The sequence below is a fragment of the Phalacrocorax carbo genome, chromosome 1 (genome assembly GCF_963921805.1).
Source record: "Phalacrocorax carbo chromosome 1, bPhaCar2.1, whole genome shotgun sequence".
Classification (NCBI taxonomy): domain Eukaryota; kingdom Metazoa; phylum Chordata; class Aves; order Suliformes; family Phalacrocoracidae; genus Phalacrocorax; species Phalacrocorax carbo.
In genome coordinates this window covers 100,420,708-100,445,871 of record NC_087513.1, presented here as the reverse complement: position 1 = coordinate 100,445,871, position 25,164 = coordinate 100,420,708, and the positions used below count along the sequence as shown (strand labels likewise).

The following is a 25,164-nucleotide window of genomic DNA, read 5'->3' as shown; positions in this document are numbered from 1 at the left end:
CGTCAGCAGAAGCTGGTAGTCCTCACCAAAAGCACTTAAAAACGTTTAACAATCTGCAAAACATCTTAACTTGCTGACCCAGACTTCCAAGAAACAAAACAATCCCCCTAAAAAGTGCACAGATGACAGGGGCACAGTGACAGACATGCAGTGCTGGAACTTACCATCTTGGTCTGTGGTAACCGTGATAGCTGTGAACTGCTTGGGAGAGAAACTCAGCTCCGAGACCCCATTTGTAGCTTCTATTTCGAAGGTGTAGTTGACGTGTGACACGAAGTCAAGCACTGTCACAGAGGAGTTGATGAGACCTGTGTGCCTGGGGATGAAACGGATACCTCCTCCACAAATCTCACACTGGCTGGCATCCGACCCACATTTCTTACAGATGACACTGTAAGTGAGATCTTTCCTTCCTCCGGTATCACTCGGGGGGCTCCATTCCAACATGAGAGCTGTTTCGTTAATGTTAAAAATCACATTCCTCGGAGCAGAAGGTGGCCCTGCAGAGAAGGAGGGGAAAGCCTGTTAAGTGACAATTGCCTATATTGGAGGAAAAAAAAAATTAAAAATATATTAGTCTTAAGGCAATTATTTGCAAATAGAAGCTAAAAGAGTTGTGTTTCAATAACAAATTCAATGGAAAAAATTAAAAATTATCTAAACACAATGCTTGAAAATTAAGCAGGAATGATAAATAGGTGAGATCATAAAAAGCTGAATAATCTAAATAAATTAGAACTAATTCAGAAGTAATTTAAGACAACATAAAAATGACCTGGGAATGTCAAATCTAGACTTGATAATACAAATATGCACTAAATATATCTCGATCTTGTGGGATACTGGGGTAGGTAGAGCTTTAGCCACAAAATTTATTTCCCTATTTTATGTCTAGCAATACAGGCTTTTCTGATACTTACAATCTTTAATGTTTTATAAGAGTTAAATTGAATAATAAATAAATAACATCTTTGGAATAACTATGAGAGGTAAAACTGTTTGTGTTAGTTCTGCAGTGCCAGATATTTCTTCTATGCTTCGCTGCTTATCCCCAGGCATTTCTTTGCTGCTGTTCATTAACAGTTAGGTGGCAACAGGCCAAGACTATTAGGCACGAGAGACAGTTTACAAGTTTTTTCCTTTCCGCTTGGCACCTCATCAGCATCAGCAGAACTGTGAAGACATCAACCTTGCAAGCTAAAGATCTAAAAGGATGGATGCAAAGCAGGACAAAAAATAATTCTTGAAGACTGTGGGGACGGATGCAAAGAGAGTTGCTGCAGGCAGAGTGTAGGAAAGCTCTCGGCCAGCAAGCAGGTGGTAAAGCTCTCTGCGTACTGCCAGGTGAACCACGGGTGACCATTTCCCATGGATTCCACAACAGTCGAGGTGTGTCCAAGAAGTTTTATGCTGTTATGTTGACTTACTGTGTAGGATCACATGTAAATCATCTGAGGCTTCATATATCAGCTTCCACACTCTGATGAAGAACTATACCACCTATTGATCTTTCAGGCAGGAATTAGTGAAGGGGTGAAAAAAAGGCAGAAACTGCTAAAGGAAGTTTGAATAATTTCTTATACATTTCTTATACATTTATTGTTCTTCTTCCACTTCACATATTTCAACCAAGCACTTACAGACACATGGTTTTCAAAAGCAATTTCTATACAGACGCAAAATATGCCCATAAAAATTATGTAAGAAACACAGATTTGGTGAAATGCAAGGCCTTATACTACAGGTTTTCATAAACGTAAGATGACTGCGGTAAACTCAGCTGGTGATCTCCGGGGTTTTTGACCTGGAGTTGAATAAGCCCTATATTCCCAGCTCTCAGCGTGAAATCACAGTGCACATGGATTGCTTAGCCAACGGTTAGCAGAAGTTTGCAAACTTTCAGCTTGCTTTGCAGCTTTTCATAATTTTTACAACCTGCCAGCAAGACTTAGGTATAAAGGTTTGATTGAGATCCTTTTCAAACTTCGAGTGAGCTTTTCATTACTTCAGGGCCTCTCAAGCAGACCGAAAGACTATATGAAACATTTGCAAGTGACAGCAGCTAATTCTTACACAGAGTATATTGCACCCAACAAATTGAGTGGCACAGTAAATCTGAGAGAGTCAAATAATTAAAATATCATAATGCCCTTTATAAAAACTTTAAGACAATGAGAGAAGAACTAAGCAAAGAAGCAAACGAAAATATTGATCAACACTCTTGTAAATTCCAGTTCAACAACCTGTAGGATGAGGGCGAGACCTTGTGCCCAAAGGACAGTCAGATAAATGGTCAGAACTCTGCATTAGGAAGGAAAAACGAAATATCAAAACTCCTTCTAACATTTCCCATATAAAGCAGGATCTTAAATCTCAGGAAAAAAAATACTACTCTTTTCTAGTAATTTGATTCCATTATTTCTTTTTTCCTTAAGATCTGCAATTACTACAGCACTGATATGCTGTTCAGTTTTCAAACTTTGAGCTAATTATTGCCTGAACAAAATGTAGAAATTTAGAAAATCAAGTCCATGAGTGGTTCTGAAACATGCACTTACAACTGAAATAAATCCACTTATTCAAGCTTTTAATTCTTGAAGATGGCCCTAAAATAGACTATACTTTAACAGAAAACTTTACTATATCTTACGTTTTACTAAGAGTAGTAAAGGTCTATACAGTTGTACCTATACATAGCAGCAAGAATGAATACTAACTTTAATGAAGGGAAGGGGCAATAATGGTTGCAGAAAAAAAGTCACTACTTACCAACATTTGTGTTTTTTAAGTGATGCTATTTGTTTACTTATGTGGCATAAATGTGGGTATAAAAGCTGGAATGCTTGTAAAGGGAAAAAAGTTTGTATCGTGTGGGAGGGATAATGTAAACCAATAAATGTTATGATTTTCTGTGAACTGTAGTTGAACATCTGAGTTGCTTTTTTCTTTCTGACATTTATTTGTAACTTAAAATAACTGAGAATGTATTTTCATTAAAATGATTTTTGCCCTAAAGTAAATAATGAGCTAGCTGCTGGATTTCAAGCACCTGATAATTAAAACATTTGGAGGTGTTACAGTTCTGCATTTTTTTAGTGGACAAGAAAATCTAAAATACTTTGAATGTCTGAGCATTTATTCGTATACCTGTCTGTGCAGGGTTCGCACTTAGCAGCCAAAAAGCGCCTCAAAGTAAAGACCAGTTATTTTTCCGCATATCAAGGAATCATTTCGCTGAAGAGTGTGTGGCTCATTTGTACTGATACAATATTTCAGTATTTCTGGAACCCGTCAGATGAAAATTATTTTTGTAATTTGAAAATATTTTGTAATTTGATAATATTTTGTGTATTTCCTTCCTGGTCTTTGACTGTGTCCTTGCAATAAGTCTAACATTGAAGCATTAGAAATACTGTCATATATAAGTATTTGTCAATGCAACTTGTTAACAAAGGCTAATTATATTGATACATCATTTTCCAGTGGTGTGGAAAACAGAGACAAGGTACAGCCTTGAAGATGCTGATGTGGCCCAAAAGCCCCTACAACCTTAGAGTGTCTCAGATTTACAAATCTCTAAACTTCCCATCAAATTACTGTGAGGTTGATGGTTCCAGCTACTCTGGAAAACAGTCCTGAGGTCAGAATAAGCTAAAACTAGCAGAGATTACTTCAGCTTCAGTTGTTATTATTTGTGTGCAGAAGACAGGAATAATTATGTTTCCCCTAAAAACATGCTGTGAGAATTAAATAATGACTGGTCTTAACAAATTCCCACTGTTAAAACTAACGAGGACGTTTAGGAATATGGAGGATGAGCCTTAATTGCACTTACATATGTGCATAACTTTAAGCAGATCAGTAATCCCCTTGAAATAAGTGGTAATACTTACGCACTTAAAACTAAGCATGTGTGTAATTGCTTGAAGGATTGGAGCCAATGTTTTAAAACTGGCTTAAATTTAATCTTACATAAACTATAGATATAATGAAAATGGATTGTCGTAGCTCATGGGTTTTTTTATGTTACTTCGTCAATTTTGGCAGGCCAAAGCAGGAATTAATGTGAATCCAAGCGGTAGGAGAGTTTTGTCTGGCTTTGTTGATTTTAATTTTCTATCAGATTTTTGTTATACTGTATGTAGATGGCATCAGTAGAAGAACCAATACAATAGATAAAATACACTTTCTAAAACATGTTTTTTATTTGTACGAGAGATTGAAGGTTGTTATATGAATGATTTGGGACTTAATCCTCAATTGTAAGAGAAAACACGAACTATTGTACATTCCCATTTCAATGAATACATTATCAATTACGTTAGGGGTGTCTGAAAGTATACGACTGTCCGCCTGCAAATACTGAAAAAACCTCAGACACCCTTCATACTCAAAGCCCCTCATGCCAATTTGCATGACGATTAAATAGCTTTTTAATTGCTGTTAAATTATGCCAGTTAAACTGTGATTTCATGCAAATATTAAGCTGTAATGACATGCAGTGAATCATTTACTAAGATTTAGAACTTGGAACAAAGAGAGACAATTAATTCTAATCCTCAGATTCAGCTAAATTATGTGTCACTGGGCTTTTATGAATGTGGCCTGATTGCTTTGTTATCATTTATAAATTAAGCAAAGATTATTTGACACATTGGAAAAACTTGGCAGCAATAAGCCTTCTGCAGACATCTGTGTGCAAAGCTCTCAGGGATTTCCTTATATTGATTTTTAAGGAAAACAGTATATTGGTGAAAATGATGGATCCTTTCCTCACAGCAAAATTCATGACTTTGGATTTTATGCAAAAGAGTAAAACACATTTCAGATAGATGAGCATTAAAAAAAAAAAAAAAAAAAAAGGCAGTTCTTCAGCTTCTTAGATGAAACACAGCCAGAGTGTGAGCAGTGTCATCTGCTTCATTTACAAATTCTAATGTAACAGGTACTTCTACACAATCTGTGGAGTAGACTGGCATTGATGTCTTATGGGGGCGCAGGCCGCTCCAAAAGCAACAGAGTTGAGTTTATGCCTCATGCAGTGTTTTGCACCTCATCTTGCTTTGCATATCCTCTCCCTCTGTGAAGGTGAAGTGCATTTTGCCCTTTATGGAAGGAGAGAGGAGCAAACCCAACGCTGCAGAAGTCTAGTGAGCGCAAAGCAGTATTTTAAACACTACAGAGTGATGACTTCCTGGAAAAACTTTGTTGTTTTCTAAGTGAGAACTGACCGTTACTAACTATTGGACTCTTAGAAGTCTGTGTTATTTGACTACTGAATTTACAGCGGAAGGGCAAAAACTATCTCATCGTCTTCTGAGAATACTCAGAATCAGCATCTGCCTGTGCCCCTGAGTTCATAATTGCTTTTTTATATACATACATACAAGACGCAAGAGAAGTAGTGTCACTTGATGTAGAGCGCTGTATTACATTTTTCCTTTTCAGAATCACTTATTCTTTTTTCTGTGATGCAGGCAAGAATGGAAGGCAGCTACAGCAAACGAATACTCCAAGTCTGAACATAATGATAAATTGCAAACAAGTACATATGTAAAAATAACAATAGAGGCAGTAGAGTCAAAGGCTTCAAGCATATTGCTTGATTTTGCCACTGGAATACAGTGTTGACTATTACAAGTAGAGGATACAGTTTGTGGCAGAGCCTATTGAACAGGACACAAGTTTGTTGGGTTCAAAATTGTTTAAGCATAACATGAAAAGAGATGCATTCAGACTCAGACACCCAATATAAGCCTGCCTGCCTCTGACCTTGAAAAGATGGATCAATTTATCCAATTACATTAAAGTGGGAAATGTTATAGTTTATGTACAGAGTAATCAGACGGGATTAGATATGATGCTATTTGTTGCTCACTGTGTATGCAGAGAGATCACTGATGGAGTATTCGCATATGGCAAAGAAATACAATAAGGAAAGAGTAGCAGCAAGAGATTGATAACAAGTGCCAATCAAATGAAGAAAGGCTAGGAGAAAGAGATTAACAATATCACCTAATGTAATTTCCATTCCTCTTATTAAAATCAGATTTCTGTTATGCTTTTCTGCAAAGTGCACACTATTCTTTTACAAAATAGTTACCAGAAGTAAAAATGGGAACTGTACAATTTTGGAAAAGCATACAGTATGCACTTTCACACAATTAATGAAATTAGATTTGAAGCTCATCTTGAAAAAAGTGGATGCCTGAAGCTAAACTCTTAATTTCATAGTCTCTTAAATCAAGGTCCTTATTTTCCATACTGCTACATATGCAAGTTTTCCAGTATTGAGGAAAAATTCTGTAGTGAGGGACACTGTCTAACCCTATACATGAATGGAAAGAGAGAGAGAGAATAAAATATCTCTCTTACGCATACTGCTTTGCAGGACTTGGGGAAGAAAATAAAATAGGTATGAATACAGTTGGTTCAATATGCTTGAATATGAAGAAATTTTTAAGGGGAATCCACTATTCATTCTGTGTTTAATTCAAGAACAACTCTCATTTAAAAAATTTCTGACCTCTTATGTCACATCTCACATGTCAGGATACAAACTTGCAAATGAACATCATAAATGCAGATCTGCCTTAAAAGTGGTTACATAGGAAGGGCATTTGCTTACTGCACAGCTTCTTCTCTATTTAGTCAAATTGGCTCTTTTGTTTTTTTCTAACTTTCCAACTCCTTTTATTACAGTATAACCTGACAGTTTGGAAGGAACAATCTAAATTCTACTCGTACCTGTATCTTTGTTTATTAAATTTAAATTGGCCATATCCACACAGACCCACCGAAAGCAGTGAGGTTGTATTTATGACAGAAATGTAATTTTAATAACTGAAAGCATAATTTGAAAGAAGTGGGGCTAAAGATATCACCTAGGGAATAATTTGGCCTGCGGACTCTTCATTACTGATGATGTGCAAGATAAGAATGCTGTCTGCCTGTCAAGAATCTCGGTGTCATTTGCAGAGCTGACAATTAGTAAAATAATCATCATTGTAGGTATAAGATGTATTCATCTGCTGTTGAAGTCAGTGAAGTACTGATGCATTGCCATCTAGGCTGAATGAGAGGCAATGCATGGTGGCACTGAAACAAGAGCAAGGCAGAAAACAAAGGTCCACTGTCTCCTTTATTTCTTATTTCTCCTAAGTCAGGGTGAGATGGGGCACTGGTACCCCTGCTGTGGTTGATTTCTTCCCTGCCTCTACTCACTCGGTTGCTTTAGCTGACATCCTCAGCAGGAAAAGAGAGATCTGGCAGTGAGTATTCCCTGACATTTTTTGGCCAAAGCTGCTCTCAGCACACAGCTTTTGTTGGGAAAGCACCGGGGTGTTGTATGTATTTGCTCCCTGATGCCACAGGGCTCTCATGCTCCTCCCTACCTTATCAATACCAGTGGATATCAGGGCTTAAAGCTGTGTCCTGAAAGATAATTATGGAAACATAATGCCATGTATGAGTACTTTTTTCAGAGAAGAACTGACTTTTGGTGATGAAAAAAATCAGTGACGTATAAATAATATGCAACCATACCTGCATAATGCATGAGTGAAACCATCCTTCTAAGCATGAAACTGTCAAGAGTGCCTGGGATGTGTGTCACTTCTGTGGGTAAGTTTTTAATGGCCTACGCTTGGGGCACTCATTTGAGTGGAATTATTTTTAATCACCATTTTCCTGCAGGAAGTCTGGAACAACATTGTTTACTCCCTTACATACTTTGTGCAAAAGGAGAGGCCTGTGTGCCCTGCTCCAGAGTGAGCTGACAGCAGGTTGTGTGTGTTGGATTGCGGTGCCTCTCAGAACCCTGTGTCCCTTAAGTGGCTGGAGGCTGGGATTTTCCCTTCCCATCTGAAAACCCTATGGTTAGATTATACAACTTTCTGCTAAGTGCCTTGGATCTGAGGAATGCCATTTTTAGTGACCATCACTCCCATTTAGTGGATGGGCAACGTCTTGGTCTACGGAATGACCTCAGATTTACAGAGTTCCTATGGCTTTGTCAGTTAGCTCCAAATTATCTGGTATATTCCCAGTTTGCCCAGTAGAGTGCCATTTGGAGAGACAAGCATGGGCACAGGGAGTAGTTCAAGTTCTGCTGGTGTCAGCTCAGCTATTTTTACATTGTGCTGCCTTGTGCAGTGTAAACACACCAAAATTATGACTCTACCCTGATAGTTATTGTGGCAGTACTTTTTTTTTCATGGTTTTCTCTCTTAAGCTTTTTGTACACGCAGTCTGTCAAAATACTTTATGCATTTAACATGTTAACTTTTTAAGAATTCTCTTAACAAGAGGACTGTGGCAAAAAAGGTACTTGAATCAAATCCTCCACAAAAAGAGTTAATAAGATGCTACACAGAAAACCAAGTATCTTAGAAAATTTGCAAACAGATTTTAATTGGTTTATTAAATAGGATTTTATACATAAATACACTAATTCACCCACAGATTTTTAAATGATGTTTGTTCCCAGTTTTGAGATTAAACAGATATAGTTGCTTTATGATCAATTAATGAACCCCAGTGAGTAATGAACCATGTATTAAAATCTATGGGAAATATTTTATTAAATTGAAAGAAAATGGATGCTTTTGTTTCTAGACATGAGCACATTGATCAAAGTGACAAAAATTTCTTCTCAGTCAGAATTTCTGCCCCTAGATTGGTGGGTATCAACTTTGTCTTAATGACAAATTTAGGTTAGTCAAAAACCACAAAATGTTGTGTTTTAAAAATTATCAAAAAATCTAAAGAATTTTCATTATCACAGTTGTGTAAGAGGGAATAACATTCTGTTGAAAGAAGATGATATGCAAGAGAGTTTAATTATATCTCCTGATTGGATACATCTTTCTTCCTTTCTTTTTGTGATTTTCTTGTCTTTTAGATAGTTTAGTTTTTATTCAATTGTCTTGGGATATTTGTCTTAAAATTTTCATTTAAATCTGGGGAAACAACAGAGTATGTCATATCAGTTTCTTTCTTTATGTGACTCCTCCATTTTTTTAAAAGCTTTGTACAAGCATATTTTCATGTATTTAAAATACAATGTTGTTATCTATATGACAACGATCACATACTTTGTATTATTGCTCAGAACTACAAGTTAAAAAGCCACCAAACTAAGAAACATGTCAGTATTTTTAGGGATATCCAGACAAAATTGAAATATGTTTGAATTTTGATTTTAAAAATCTCTTTTGGGTATCTTGAGTGGGATTCTTCAGAAAATGCACAAATTCATGTAAATTTTTTTTTAATACAAAAAAAAAAAAAGGCACAGGAGAAGAGAATTGCAGGCACTGTTACTGATCAGACTTACGGGTACATGCCATAGTTGGAGGGTCCTTCTCAGCTCTGAAGTAACCTTTCTCACACTGACAGACAGAAGTTGCTTCTGCATAAGTCAAACTGTGTGGAGGGCACTTGGAGCACTTTACATTTCCAGCAAATGCTTTATAGAATCCAGGCCGGCAAGCTGCAAAACAAGAAAAAGTGTCATTAATAGAAGCAAGTTTTGGTCATAAGTAAAATCTGTTCCATGCAGTTACAATGCAATTTCTTTCCCTTCCAACCTAGATAATATATGCTATTTTGGTCATAGAATTCTTCACTGCTTTTATTTTGGTATATGACCTTAAAAAAACCAAAACTGTTCTTGGTGTGTAATGGGAAATCATTAAAAGAGACAGCTTCCAAATTTACAGACAGTCCTCACTGCTGCTTGAAATTGTTATCTAGACAACTTCACTATCACTGAACAAAAGCACATTATCTATGTTTTATGTAGGTTCCGTCTCTTCACAAGAAAGAGGTAACTCTTATCTGCCAAAGCTATTTATATGGCTTCCTTATTTAAGTAATGGAGACTTGCAAGGCTTCCTATGTTTACCCTCACAACACGTGGGATTTGACTTGCCTACAGTCCCGAGAAGCCTCTGACAGAACGGCCACATCAGCTGGCTCCTCTGCACCCTGTTGGCATGAGAGGCTGGGAGGTGCTGCTATAACCACCTTTGGAGATACAGGAAGGAGATGCCGATACCCTCTAGCACAAGCTATGGCAAGCCTGAGGCTACTCTTAATTGTGTCAGGAAACAACCTGGATAGCAGCTGCCCTGGGGATGGGGATGTTGTGATGCTCAGGATGCCTCCAGTAACTCAGAGCAGGGGTCCCTGCTTCTTGACCACAGCACAACCTTATGTGCCTTTTTGCTGGCCTTTAAAGCAGAAACAATTTGTTAAAATAAATCTCAACATAACTTGCCATGTTTGCATTCTGAAATATTTAAAACCTTCCTCAGACTTCATCACACATGTTTAAACAGAGATTTCTTTCTTTCTCCTGCCAGCTACCACATTTACACATGCCAGCATGTATTGCAGTCACTGCCTTTTGGCTTCCCAACCTGAAAGCAGAACTGAAACAAATGAAAGAGCAACTCAAACATGTATACACTGTACAGACTCATGTTCCTTCTGACTCCTCCAGCAGTACAATGGAAACAATTGCTATAAATATAATTTTGAAGATCCATGTGGCTTTTTCTCATTTTGACATACTGAAGACTATTTTATTTACATTGCTAGAGAAACTAGAAAGTACTTCCTTCTCTTGTAATAAGACAAAATAACAATATTAAAATGAGGTGTTCTTTAAAAAGTACCCCAAAGTATGCATTTTATGGATTCATTGTCAGTTCATATTAAGTGAGTTATTAAAAAGTATTAACTCATAGATAACATACACAGATCAGTTTTGCTTCTGATTCTAGTGGACTTGCTTGATATAAAAGCAGTTCTGTTAGTAGCTGAGGGAAAGCAGCAAGAAGATGGGACTGAAAAAGTTAACAGTTGATTGCCTATCAGAATCCAAGACCCAGTTTTTCAAGTGTAACTTTAAGAGGTTAATTTTGACCGAGCAATTTCAGCAGTTCTCCTCCCAGTGTGTTCTTCTTACTCTGCTGAATAGGTATCAGGGAGGAATCCTGTCCTGCTGTCACTTATGAGGGGGAAGTGGAGGCGTGGGGAAAGTATCTTCTGGTGTTAAGAGATAAGAGGGGTGGGAACAGCAGGGGTTTTCCCTTTGAAAGAAGACTACTGGTCTGATACAATTGCGATTATAGCGAGCAGTAGTTTTCTACTGATTGGAAGGACAGCAGGTTTGGTGCATGGAAGAAGGCAGCATTGTAGAAATAGGCCATGGGCACTGACTCCTCTGAGCTTTGCTGGAGGGAAGGAAGAGAGGAGGTGAGGCAAAATCGAGGAAGGGTGTTCTGCTTGCCTGCTCTTCTCTCATGCCCAAATCCTGCCCTGGCTTATCTAAGGATGAATATTAAATTCTTGTTTTTAAAGCTACCTTTCATACACGTGGTTCAATACAAAGAACTTTGTTTATTAAAGCGATGGCAATTCCAGGTTACGGTTTCAGTCAAAGCAAAATGGGTGCTCTTTAAAATCCTTAATACTTCTGAAATTTATGTCTGTCAGTTCTCAAATCATTCCGTCTTACTTTCTGTCCCCCAAATGACAAACCATTTTGCATCAAAAGAAAATAGCATTTCTCTTTAAGAGAAATATTTTGTTTAAACTTCAAGCAGTTCACTATTCCAAAATAAAGTTCAAGCAGAAGATTAATTTCCAATTTTAAAAAAGTAAATGTTTTATTCTGAAATTATATTCTGTAATGTATTTAAAGTAATTATGGTTTTGATATGGTATGCCCCTTAAAAGAAAGCACATATATACTCATAGAAAACACAGAGAAAAAAAATAATGGGTGAATAAGTGGATCATTTTACTTCTTTTGAAACCAACCCAAACACATTTATCCATTAAGCCAGGTATGTACCACAAATTCTGAGGCAGAGGATGGTATCAGGGAAGCTTTTCTATGGAGAAGTTTACAAAGCTACTGATAACCCGCTCCCTGTCCAAAGGTAGAATCACACAACCAGGATTATTGTACACTTTCAAATAAAAACCAGCCCCTCATAAACAAGATAAAATAACACAAGCTGAAAACCCCCAAATGATCACATGCTTGGGATACTTCACCTCTCTGGATAACTCAGTGCTGACTGTCAACATTCAAGGTGAAAGAAAATAAACTGTTACTCTATCAAAATCAATGAATATACAGCGTGAGTCTGAAATACAGTACTTCAGCTGCTGGACATATCTAAGCTTAGACTCTGCTAACAGATACTATGTTTCAGTGGCACAATTAATAAAAACAATTGCTAAATTTACCATTTTTCCACAGAAAATTTGCAAGCACTAGAGCTCCTACACAGGTTTTTAAAAGCTCATTTAGGAAATGCCTCAACTGGTATGATTTCAGAGATACGTCTCCCTCTGAAGAAAATAAAAAGAATGTCTCTGTTCCTTCGGCCTTAGGTGCCTTTGTGGAGCTTAAGGCTGTATAAGACCACTGTATAAGAGCCAACTGTAGCTCACAGCAATTCCAATTAAAATTTACAGGAAAATTGCACAGAGGGATCAATGGTATACATATTCCATTCTAATTTCTGATTTATGCATCACATTTTGTAGAACTGGGGTTTGTAAATGTTCTGCTACGAGATTGCAGATTGCATTACTACATGTAAATCACTGCTGGTTGTGATATAGAATCATAGAATCATAAAGGTTGGAGAAGACCTCTAAGATCATCAAGTCTAACTGTCAACCCAACACTACCATGCCTTCTAAACCATGCCCTGAAGTGCCACGTCTACACGTCTCACAAGCGCTAGAAGTTGTATTCAACTTTAGAGTCCTGAAGTCACACAGTAGCTAAAATAAGGATTGGGATACGACTCTGTGAAGGGATTAATCAATAGGCTTACTTACATACTTAATGTTAACCACGTTCCTCAGATTTTGCCTAGCTCCCTGTTACTTCTATTGTTTATTCTCCTGTGGCAGTTTCAGCCACACAAAAGTACTTTAGTACACAAAGTGCCTGATGGGCAAATCAGAAACTCAGAAACTTTTAATTATAGATGGGTTGCGGTTTTATATTTGGAGAAGGAAAAAGACATCTTTCCCATGCAAGATTGTATTCTATGTAAGTTTATTACAAGTAACTTAAAAGTTTGTTCCAGGTGTTTATGTATGCAGAAAGTTTTATTTTGTATGGGTTGATAAATCAGTATTTTCAAAGTGTTTCTCATAACATTTTTTTTGCTCAGCTAATAGTTATTGCATTTATAATTTCCATAAATTATTTGTGCATGGGTCAGTGTACACTAAAATTTAAACTATGAAAAGCTGCCACCTGAAAAAGCTTCTAAGGATGACTATTCAAAAAACCTAAAGTTTGTTTTCATCTTTGTTACCACAGAGTATTTTTTTCTAACTTCCAAATCACTGGGAGGCCTGTTATTTTCCCTAACGTTATCTAACAGAAGTGACTTTGTGAGTTACTAATTATATGAACTGTATGAGATTTGACTTTTGTAAAGCCTGGGGGAAGATAATATATTGTCTTAATGGTTAAGTAATTAGCAGGGTATCTGAATGAACAATTCAAAGACACTGAAGTTTTCTCCAATGAAATGCCAGAGATCATGCAGAGAAGTACTGATAATTTAATTGGCTTCATAAAAGATAACACATCTATAAATGTGCTTTACTACAACTTTATCAGGATTTGACTATGAGGTTTTTAAATTATACAAGCTTTGTAATTAATATAATTTTCCTTATTTAATGTTTAATATATGGCATTTAGTTTTGTTTGTATGACACACAGATGCATACGAAGAGAAATTAACACTGTGCAAAGCTCTGGTGAACTCTTCGAGTGATTCATGGCTTTCTAGCCTCCCAGTCTGGGCAAGGAGTGGGAGAAGTCTTTTATCAAGCAGCTGCAAAACAATTTAGCACTCTTGATGTTATTTGCAGAGGTGTTGAAGCAGACTAGAACAACTTTAGAGGTGCTTTGTACACTTACTGCCTAAAATGAGATACCATCTATAGCTGTTCCAAACAGGATGGTACATGTATGGTGCAAGATGCACCTTTCCCCGGGCATGGCTGCACGGTCGGTCTATGGCCATAAGGGCCACGAGCACATCCCCCTCCAGGGCTCTGGCTGTGGGGGCTCAGGGCCAGCTCAGAGGCAGTGCAGCTGAGGGTGGCCCCATCCCACTGGGACCCTGACAGAGTGGTCATGAGGCCAACCCCTGCCTGGGGGAACTGCTTTTAGCTGAGGGCTTGGTCCCTGCCTGGGCTACAGCTCTGCCATGGCACAGCCCTGCCCCGCCTGGCCATGGGCCCTGCCGAGCTCAGCCCACCCATGGGCCGACATTTGGGATGTCTCAGCCCTGGTCCTGCCTGGCCTCCCTTGGGGAGGCCCCACCGCTACTGGCCCCCATGGGGCCCAACAACCTAAACCGACAGCTGGAGATGTATTGTAGCAAGCTCTCCATACTTCACGGAGATCCATCTGGGAAACCAGACACGTTTCCAAACCCAGGGGAAGGCAGACGAAGGCTGACCTGCGTGTAGGCTGGCAGGCCACACGGCATTACTCAGGCAGTGAGGAGTGAGGGCTTCATCTCGTGCTCGATGGGACAGTGTTTTTAAGGATATTTTGAATTGCCCAGTCCAGTAAATAAGGTCAGGGGTCAATTACTACAAAATGCAGTTGTGAGCTTTCTTGCAGAAGATTCTTTACTGCTCAAGACTGTTATGTTTTTCCCCAGCCTGGGCGGGGTATGATGTATAGACATGAAATCTGGAAAATGCAAATGTGGTGCTCATCTTTGTGGTCATAAACATTGTTGCTTTAAAAAAAAAGGAGCATTTTCACTGCTCTGTGGGAGCATGCCATTCTGAAAGAAAGAAGTTGATTCCAGTTTGTAGTTGTTTCAGTTTTACAACATCTGAATCACCTGTTATCAAGTTAGTTGCAGTAAGGGGAGTCCAAAGCAAACTTAGAAGCAACTTTTAGGTATGTCTGACACTTGTTGGTTTGTGCATGGGAAGGTATTTCTCATGAAAATGGGATTTTTATAGCTTGCTGAGAGTTCATCAATCAAATGAAAATAGAGAAGACTCTGTTGTCATTTACAATGAATGGCAACCATCAGTAGCTGTGGAAGAGGTGTTTTAATCTTTCCAAAACACATAATTTGTTATGCTTTTCTACCTCATACATTTTTTAAATTGCTTACTGAAACCCACTAATGCATTATGAGACTGACATCTTTCATATTTGTTATATTCTGTCAATTATTCCAAAGTCCTCTTACCCCTCTGATATCTGATCACTTTATAAAAAGAGCAATCCAGTACGGCCTGTTCTATTCTACCGCTGTGCAGAAACAAGGAACTATATTATTATTTCAACCAATTCATATTTTAGTAAAAGTGTATAGAAAAGACCAAAGAAGTATATAGAAAAGAACAAGAGAAAAGAATGTAACAAAAGTTACACATCGTATATTACAACAGGCAGAATCCGATCACAGTCAAGATTAGGATATTACAGAATTAGGACAATGAAGCTATGATGACAACCTTTGAATGTGAGTACTATCTGTTTAAGTCATCTCATGTCTTTTCTTCACATGATCTTTGTGTTATTCTGGTCATGAATGGACTGTGAGAAAAGAGAGGGCATTCACTTTGGGTCATGTTCAAACTGATAGTGAGACTACGCAGGAGAAGTTGCCAGAAACATGAGGCATTATGAAGAACCCATTGGAGGAAGACCAGCCATGATAAATTATAAATTAAGGAACATGCTGATTAGTTGAAACCACAAGAATAAAAGACATCATCTATCAAGAAAGCAAGGCTCTGGTTTGGTTCAGTTCCTACAGATGGTATGGAGGGGACAACAGACACCTGTCACTGGGAAACTTAGTGACTGAATGACCAAACTTTTGCAGGGCAATAGACTGATTTTCCTTTTTTGTTTGTGGTAAATTTGATGGGTTATTTTTCTGGGTGCCTAGGCATGCACTTAAATGCATCTGTGTTTGTATGCTCCAGTCAATCTCTTCTCTTGCCAATATTTTCTGCTCTCTAATATTAATTTTTATTATTTGAGGTGGAGAACACATAAGAGCATTACTTATATCCTTGACTTTGGAGAGGACCAAGAGAGAAGAAAAAGAGGTAGGTATAAGGCTGCTTCCTCAAATATAACTACATAATGAGCATAGGTAAATGAAAGTAATTGTTCTTTCTTTTTTTTCCCCCCAATGACTTATTTTCTGTCATTCCCATATTTCAATATTCTATTGAGGTTGTTTATTAAAATTATTAGAAGCAATGACAGAAGAGATAATCGGCATATATCAAACAGTGTTTTTATTTCACATCAATGCAGTTTTTCTCTGTATAAAACATTACTTGCAATGCAATAACTTGAGCAATGATTCAGGTCACATACGTGGTCTTAAAGAATCTGTGGTTTATCCAAAAAATTGACACAGACAAGGAGAACAATCAATGATATTAATTTTATCACTGTCTGTCATACTAGATACAATTCAATAGCTCATCAAAGAGCTGGGATCTGTACTACACAGCACAGGTGAATACTATTCTGCACTTTTTAAGGTGCTGTCAGCTACTTCTCAAAGAGATTTAAGTTGACAACTAAAGGCTTCTGATAACAAAAAGAAGCACCATGTTTGTCACCAAGGTGACTCAGATAGATAGCTTTTCACTGTGGAAACAAACTATCTTATTAAACTTTGCTTTTTGTGTACAGAGCAATAATTACTCAGTGACTTAAGCTGCTTTTCATATTGCTGCTGGAGACTATCATTGCCTAGTAATAGATGGATTTTATCTGGAAAGATCTGGGAGGAAGACTGTCCATATTCTGGCTTCCCGTTAACTTACAGGCAAGACGGAGACAATTGACAGTGTAGGAAAAATACATGTAACTGCTACTCTTTTCTTTGTTCATCACAAGCAGCATGATACTTTCACAGGTTGCCTACCCATTGTATTTGTCACCTTACTTATAGATTTTTCCTGTAGGTGTATATTCTACATTTTTAGCCTCTTCTTTAAAAATCTTGACTAAGGACTCATTTTTGTATTTTCAAAAACATAAAAAGACCATCCTAAACACTTTTATAAAGACTAGAATTGAAGAATATGATTCAAACGCATAGGTACTCTTCAAGGAAAGAAAGGGAAAATGTTTCCAATACTGATAAAACTTTGTTTTTCACTTAATTCTTAGAACTAGCTGAATTATTTTTTCTGAAATGAAGAGACTAAATGAAATTTACAATGACAAAAGGTAGATGGCAGGAAAGAATGTTTCAGCATGAATAAATAGAGAATCGGCAAAATTATAAACAGCTGAAAAGAAGCTCATATGACTGGAAATATCAAGCACTGAAACTACAGATCAAGACCATATCCATAAAAATAAAAGCTATTGATAATACAGGCTACATTGCTTTACAGAGGGTCTGCAACCTTTCAAAATTACCCCTTAAACACATCTTATAAACTGTACTGATGAGTCAATACAGTTAATTTTTAGAGAAGGTTGCTATACTGCAACTTATTTTGTGTGTGTGTGTGTTTAGCTCAAATACACCTTCCTAAAGGGGGACCCAGAGATCACTGTACAGCTTCCGTTTCATTTCATTAGGTCCTTTAATGTATGCCTGTATAAGCTCCAACAGTGAAAAACAAACTCAGGCTAAAATCAAAACAAAAGCAGCTTTCATGCCACTTAGATATGTCTAGAAGAAATTCGTGATTATCCTCTGACTAGTGAAGATGTGTCAGTGATTTGAGAGAAATATATTTGTTTCTGGCATCTGAGTCAATAAAAAGGCTGCCTAGGTAAAGCCAGAAGCTATTGGAATGGGAAGACTCCAGTTTTTGACTGCACAGAGACTGCACTACCACATTACTGCACCACTGCATTACTGGCATTAGCACAAGGAACCAGCATCAAAAAAACCACGCATGACCTTTGCGAACTTGGGCTCAAAATTTTCAAGCAAGACCACCAAAGCTGTTTCACTATTTATAGTGGCAATGATCTCTAATTCTTCCATGCAATGAAAACCTATGTCCCTACATGTGCTGTAAATGTACTGTACGTGGCCATAAAGACCTCTTGTTAATTGGTAAATCTGGTAAAGGCAGACTCCAGCACCTAGTTTCCACAGCTGTTGCTGGTCTCCGTCAGCAGTTGCTGGCAGGGACACTGGTGCTGGAAGGTCCTCACCTGGCACACTCTCTTAAGTTGTCTCAGTGATGTGCAAAGCACCAATAATACATAGGCTGTTATTATCCATAGAATAAAAATACAGTACAGTTATATTTGTGGAATTGGGAAGAACAAAAAGTCAAGATGTCTCAAAGAAATATCAAGTGACAAAAATGGCTGGAAGACTGAGGTACTTCATTAGTGATGGAAGAAGAGAGACAGAAACAACAGGATGCACCTCCCTGAAGAGGCAAGCAACTATTTTTTTGCTGCTTTGTGCTGCTGATTCTGTTGTGGGGATCTCTGAAAACTAATAAATTGATTGAGGTGGGAACTATGCATACGCAAATGCACTGCTCCATACCCAAATTAGTCTTTATTTCTGTTGATATTTTACGGACAGACCTCATAGAAAATCCAATACTAGACAGACTTCATAAATCTTTAAAGGAGATGGCATAAATACTGTTTTCTACGCTGCGTAATTTTTAAAGGAACATCACTATGTTTTTGGAAGACATTGCACAAAAGAAATCAGTCAGGCTAATTAAGGCACACAATAGAAAGGGTAATCAAGGAACATGACAGCAATGAAAAAGAAGGGAAGTTATTTCCTGCAATATATTGGTTCATACTCCTGGGATCAGGAAGGTCTGCAGGAAAAGAATGGAAAGAAAAGATCATCGCATCTCCAGTAACCACCTTTAACCAGAAGAGCAGGAGAAATGTAACCCTGAGAACACAGCAGGGCAATGAAGCGCTGGAGTAAATGGCAGAAGTTACACACTGAGTCCCAAAATCTGTCCACAGCAGCTATAAAAACTCTTCATTTTCAAGTATAATCTTAGTAATGCATTTTATTACTTTTTAATTGTTGTGCCATTATTGCAAAGCTTGGTATTTAAGAAAATGCTTTCTTCATTCCTTCAGTCCTGTCCAGTAAAGAGCTGGTACCTGAGTGACCTGGAACATTCTGCAGCTATGCAAATCCGGAAAACTGAAATACTAGATAATCAGCTGTAATACTCAACACCCCAGCATCTTTGCTGCAGGGTTTCTCCATGGTAGAAGTAGTATTCCTCTACTCAGCTGCCCTGGCTTACTTGGGAACTCGTAACACAAAGGACCAAAAAGGAGGAGCATACTTCAGCAGTCAGCACTGGTCAGGAAAGCTTACAGGCACATGCCAGAATACTGGAGAGAATGCTTGACTCTCCAGGTAAACTTTAATAACTTCTGTTTAGGGTGTTTAGTTCACTCTAGACACACAAGCCAAGGCCAAATGGAAGAATTTGTGCACTGTAAAGCGAGTGGAGCATATCTATATTGCAGTGGCACATCCCTCCTTGCATTGTTGATTCTTCTGTAGATTTCTCTACTACTTCCAAAAATAACAGAAGGAAACTGTTGCTGCTGTAGTCCTCAGACTAAAGCAATATGGAAATCAAGAAAATCCATTAGACCAAGGACAGCATATCATAACGCACATAGGGAGTAGTTTAACATTGCTGGGAGCTGTTCAGCATATCAAATTGCTCTTCATAAAGGAAAGTTGAAATAGTGGTTAGGCTACAGTTGCAGCTGGAAGGGCCTTTTGCAGGGGGAGGGATAAGGCAGGGGTGTGCAAAGTTCCTCAACACTGCAGTGAACGCTACAAAACAGAAGTCTGAAAAACAGCAGTAAGAGATGATATTTTTTATAACTGCAGAAGGAACCTGCATTTGCTGGATTTTCTCCATATCATTTCAAGAGGAATTAGTGTCCATTCTGGAAGGCCATGAAGGCTTCTGTTTTTGCAGAAACATTTACACTCTTATGTACAGTTGAGGACTCCTACCTTATCAGAAGACACAGCAAACAGGCATCAGACTGTATCAAATATTTCCTTCTGCGAAAGGAAAAAATGCTCTCCATTTTGTGGCTAATTCCTTTTGCACATTATCTATCTCTACATCATAAAAGTGAAAGCAGCCTTTCCATAACAAAGTGCTCATTTGTGTATCTTTCATGATCACAATGAATGAAAACCCACAGCAGATGATTGCTCCGCAATGCTGGTGCTAGCGTAGGGGCTGAATAGTCAAGCTCATTTAAGCTCTCACCTCCTCTTTTTCTTCTTTTTTTCCTTCGATTGTCACAATAATTGTAAAAAGATGGATGTTCCAGTTCAGAGTTGCATGGCTGGCTTTGTTGTCTAGTTCAAGTAAGAGTCTGCCATATTGTTTGTAAAGTTTTTCCCAGCATCAAAAATATGTTCAGGTAGTGGCCAATGTGGTGCTGGTTTCCAAAAAGATTTTTAAAATTGGAATGTTAAAAAAGCGCTCTCTCAGAGTGGTGATAACAGTTATAAAATCATCATCTCTTGATCTGAGCATAAATGCTAAAAATGCTAAATGCTAGAAAAATACCTCCTATTATTAGAAAGATTCAAAGTGCTTCCTACGAGGAATATGTACAAAATTTAAAGTGCTTTCTTACTAAATATATGTACAAAGAAATTTAATACAGAGAGAGCAGTTTGTCAATCTTATGATACCCTTTATCAAATGCTATCATATACATATGATTATTCCTCTCTGTCCCTTCCACTGGTACTATAAACTGATATTTCTGTCTTATCCTTCTCCCCCATTTTTTTCTTTTCTCCCCCTAGTATGAGAAACCTTTCTGTATTCAACTCTGCATGTATGCATAGGCAGTTCATCGTGGATTTCTCTATTCTGTGTGCAAGAACAGACCAACTGAATCTCCAGATGCACTTTTCTCTATCCATAACAAATGAATCTGCTAGCCTGAGTTAATTAATTCCTATGATAGCAATTATTTCATTTGTTTTGCAGGTGTTTTTTTCGGAAGCATTTTTTTTCTGAAGCTGTAAGGTTTCAAACTTCTGACAAGTACCAAAACTTCCAGCCTGCTAGTTTTTGCAATTACATTTGTTGGCTGGCATTATGTCAGACTGATTTTCTGAGTAAGAATAGTAAGTTACCAGCACACTTCTCAAATAATTAATGGCACTTGGCTTCATGCCTCGGAACACACTCAAGGTGCACACTGAAAGCCTACGAAAGCTCACCCTGACATGACTTATTACTTTATTACAAAACTGTAGAACAGCTTTCTAGAGAAGGCATACCTTGAAGGAATGTTATATTCTTACAGGCAGTTATTAACAATAAAAATCTGAAGAATAGTGCAGCCACTATTTACAAGGATAGCATTTCTTGTTATGGCCTTATTATAAGACTGTAGTTCTTAATGATTTAAGATCTCAGTGCTCATTTTTTGGGTTCACAACTTTCACAAGACCAATTGCTTTTATAATACATCAGCTAAAGCTATGCAATTCTTTTTTTCTTCTTCTTGGTTTAACTGCCTCTTTCACGCTATTAGAATTAGCAAGAAATCATAGCAACGAGAACACAATCTAACCCACTTTAAGAAATACTTTATAACATCCAATTTTTAAAAGGAGAGGCTTAAAAATATGCTTACAATTTCAATAATAGTTACCAAGATTGCACATTCAAGTATGGATTTGTACATGCAATTTATCTGAGCCCCTGCTTTATTTGCGTTTACAACTCAGGAGTTTGTGCACACAAGCAAAATTACTTTAATTATGGGGAATATATAAATGCCCAGAAACAGTTAGGTAGCTGTATAGGTGTGCCATTTCTGATGCAAAAAACGCTGAAATGTTCTTATAAAATTGGGCATTTGGTCTTTAAAACAGAATCCTTTTTGACATGTTTGTAGAAAAACTCACAAGCTCGATTTTCAAACACACCAAACAGGATTAGTGACTCCCAAACTGTTTCAGCTCTGATTTACCATATTCAATAACACGGAAAATGAAGCTCTCATGCTTCTGTGGGAACCAAATACTATTTTCTTTTGTATTATTTCTGAGGCCTTCCAAGCTCACAGGAAAATAATCTTCTTGGATATTAAAAATTATTTCAAACACATCTTGTATCTTCTATAGGACTGTACTATATATTATGAAATTTTATTCTAGTCTATCATTATTGTAAGACAGGCATAACACAGAGTGGAACTTCTGAATAAAGTCACATTTCATGGCAGCAACATACACAATATTCAAATACTGATCACCGACCTGGCTGTTAATGTATCACATAAAATGATTTTAATAAAGCTCACCAACTTGCAGTTCATGCATATACTATGGAATTTCTCCATCCATTTAAATGTCCAGTTTATGTCCATATCTAGTACAAACAGATGATATTTTAGACTAAAAGAACTAATGATAGATTCTGCTCTCAGAAACTTCACTGGCCATACCACCATTGATTTTAACACAAAAGGTCTTTATTTTTCTGTTATCAAATATTACTGTCAGTCTTTCAGAAAACTGTTCCTTAATTATACCTAATGATCAGGGTAAGAGCAACTACATGCACCTATTGCTCACCTCAATAACAATTAGTTTTCCTGTGTCTTAGTTCCAGCCAATTTTGCCATGGAAGCAACACACAAAATTCTGTAATTAGTCCATTCAGGCTTTCCTTTCCCTTTCCCTTTCCCCAGCACACACGTAGAACCACTTGCAGTACTTAGCCCCAAATTTTAATAATGACTGAATTGTATTTACGTATGTACAGACATGTTTATGACTATCCTCACTGAATATACTGCACGTTGCTTTCTCTACAGCAGGAATACTGACTATAAAATAGTGAAAAGCGATGTTTAAGTGAAGCCTCAGATTTATGTAAGAACTGCAACTTTTTCATACCAATGAAAGACAGTAAGTAAACAATACTAAACTGTTTTGTTAAAAACAGTACATATTTTTAAAAAATATGCTTTGAAGTTTTACGTTTGCATAAAGCATAGACTAAAATTTACAAATTATTAGTAGTATTATAGTGAATGACAGAGTAGTGTAGATAGTGTAGACAGATGAATAGTAACAGTAACAATAGAAGAAATAACAAAATACAAACTTTTGTGCAATACGTCTTTGTCATCTCAGTCACATATTTGAATGATCTGTACAGGGGGTGCATGCATTTCTGTTTTGTTATTCCTGTTTACATATCTCTCTCTCAAATGAAATGGAGAGAAGTCAGCAGACAAACTGCCCAGTAGTCTTGACAACAACGTTCTTGTAAATTTTTTTATTTCATAACCAAACATTGCCAACTTCTCCAAACCCATCGCCACTGCTGCATTTGGGTTTACGTGAATTCCAATATATAGCCAATGCCTTGGTAGCCCAAGGGAAAGCTCTGAATACTGTCTCAGATATTCCTGTACTGGCCTTATAAGACAGGAATAACTAAATCCTTTGGTGATGCAAATCCAACCCCATTTTAATAAAACAGAAATTGTGAAGGTGCCCTTTAGCAGAACAGGGTTTCTAATTTGTGTTTCACCAAAGTAGTTATGTGGCATATATCTTCAATCCTTGTGTCTTGAGTATTTCACATGATTGATGACAAGTATCAGAGTTAAGTATTTCTACTGAACATACTAAGATATTTCACAGGAATCTCACAGAGATGAACAATGAATTTAATATGAATTCTCAAATGACCAGGTTGATGTGAAAAATACTCCCTCCAATAAGACTTCTGGTATGGACCAAAAAATTTGAGCATAAGAACAAAAGTAAGTATTACTATAAAAACATATTCATTCTGCATAAAATCTGAATGTTTCCCAGGTTTGCTGAACAAATACCAGAGTAGCTTATTTTTAGTTTTCAACTATATTGGATGCACTCTACAGTGTTAAGTCCTTTTCAAAGGAAATAAAAACCATTATCCCCATCCTCAAAAAATCCCAACTAAACCCTTAAGCTTAGAGAAGTCAATGTGACTTTGTTCAAGGTCTTCTAGCAACCTTGGAGCAGAGACAAGGTCACCCAGCTAATTATCCTGACTACAGGTGCAAGGCCTTCACCAGTTACAGGCCAGGTAGGGCTGTAGCTAGTTAAATGGAGAGCCAAACACCACAGAAGAATAACCAGCACCAACAGGTCAGCCTATGACTGAATTTATTTTTTTCTTTTTTTTCCAGTTTGACATTTCCCTGCAGCTGCAGACATACAGACAGATATTTGGCATAAAATTGACCTTTTAACTACAGATTGTTTAGCTTAAAGGTTCTTTTTTAATCTGCTGGCATCAGTCAAGTAGGATTGCATAGCTATGGCATCCTGCCATTTTTAGATATGTAAATTCACACGACAGTTTTAATTCTGAAAACAAAATGTTTAGATTTTGTAACATGCATATACCTTGCTGGTAACACTTCAGGGCAATCATACATTTTTCAAAAAACTGGCAACAAATATTATACAGAGAATTTAAAATATTTAGCAGGTGATCAAACATATCTGGAAAAATCCCTAAACCAAAAGAAAAATAAGTGCAAAATCAGGATGACATAGTCTACAACATTGACAACTACTGATACTGCATCCCTGTTTCTCATCAGATTGTGAATTTAATTCTGGTGAACTTTAACTCCATTTTGGCATTGAAACACTCATTAAGCAGCCTGCAGGACAGTTAGTTTTGGAGTTCATAAATACCTGCTACTCAAACTGGGGTGCAGACACATGACAGGAAGCAAGAGAGTTACCACTCACCCACTGAACTGTGGACCCTGGTTGTGTCTTAGCCTTACAGCAGTTAACATTACATGGTCTTTTGCAATTGTGGATGGCAGATTGCTTGTATGCGGTCAATTTTCACCTTTTTTTCCCACTTATATTCACATTTATCATACTGTGAACAAAATCACTCGGAGACAAAGGTCAGGGTCTGCAATTCTGATAGTAAATGAGATAGTACTGCTATCGTTTAGTATTTCGAACTGTAAAATTCACTGATCTGTGTTTATCAAAAGAATAACAATGGACTGTACCATTTGGCATATTTCTTTGATATTATACTGTTTTT

General features: G+C 37.3%; 1 protein-coding gene across 3 annotated transcripts in view; it reads right to left on the bottom strand.

Annotated features, from left to right (window-relative positions):
* EPHA6 (EPH receptor A6) overlaps positions 1-25,164 on the bottom strand; it is a 520,098-nt gene that overhangs the window by 243,589 nt on the left and 251,345 nt on the right. For all 3 annotated transcript variants that reach the window (XM_064468758.1, XM_064468741.1, XM_064468750.1), the window contains exons 4-5: positions 9,338-9,493; positions 165-500 (exon numbers count right to left, since the gene is read on the bottom strand). In XM_064468758.1, the coding sequence (XP_064324828.1) occupies positions 165-500; positions 9,338-9,493 (492 nt within the window). The remainder of the gene's footprint in view (positions 1-164; positions 501-9,337; positions 9,494-25,164) is intronic.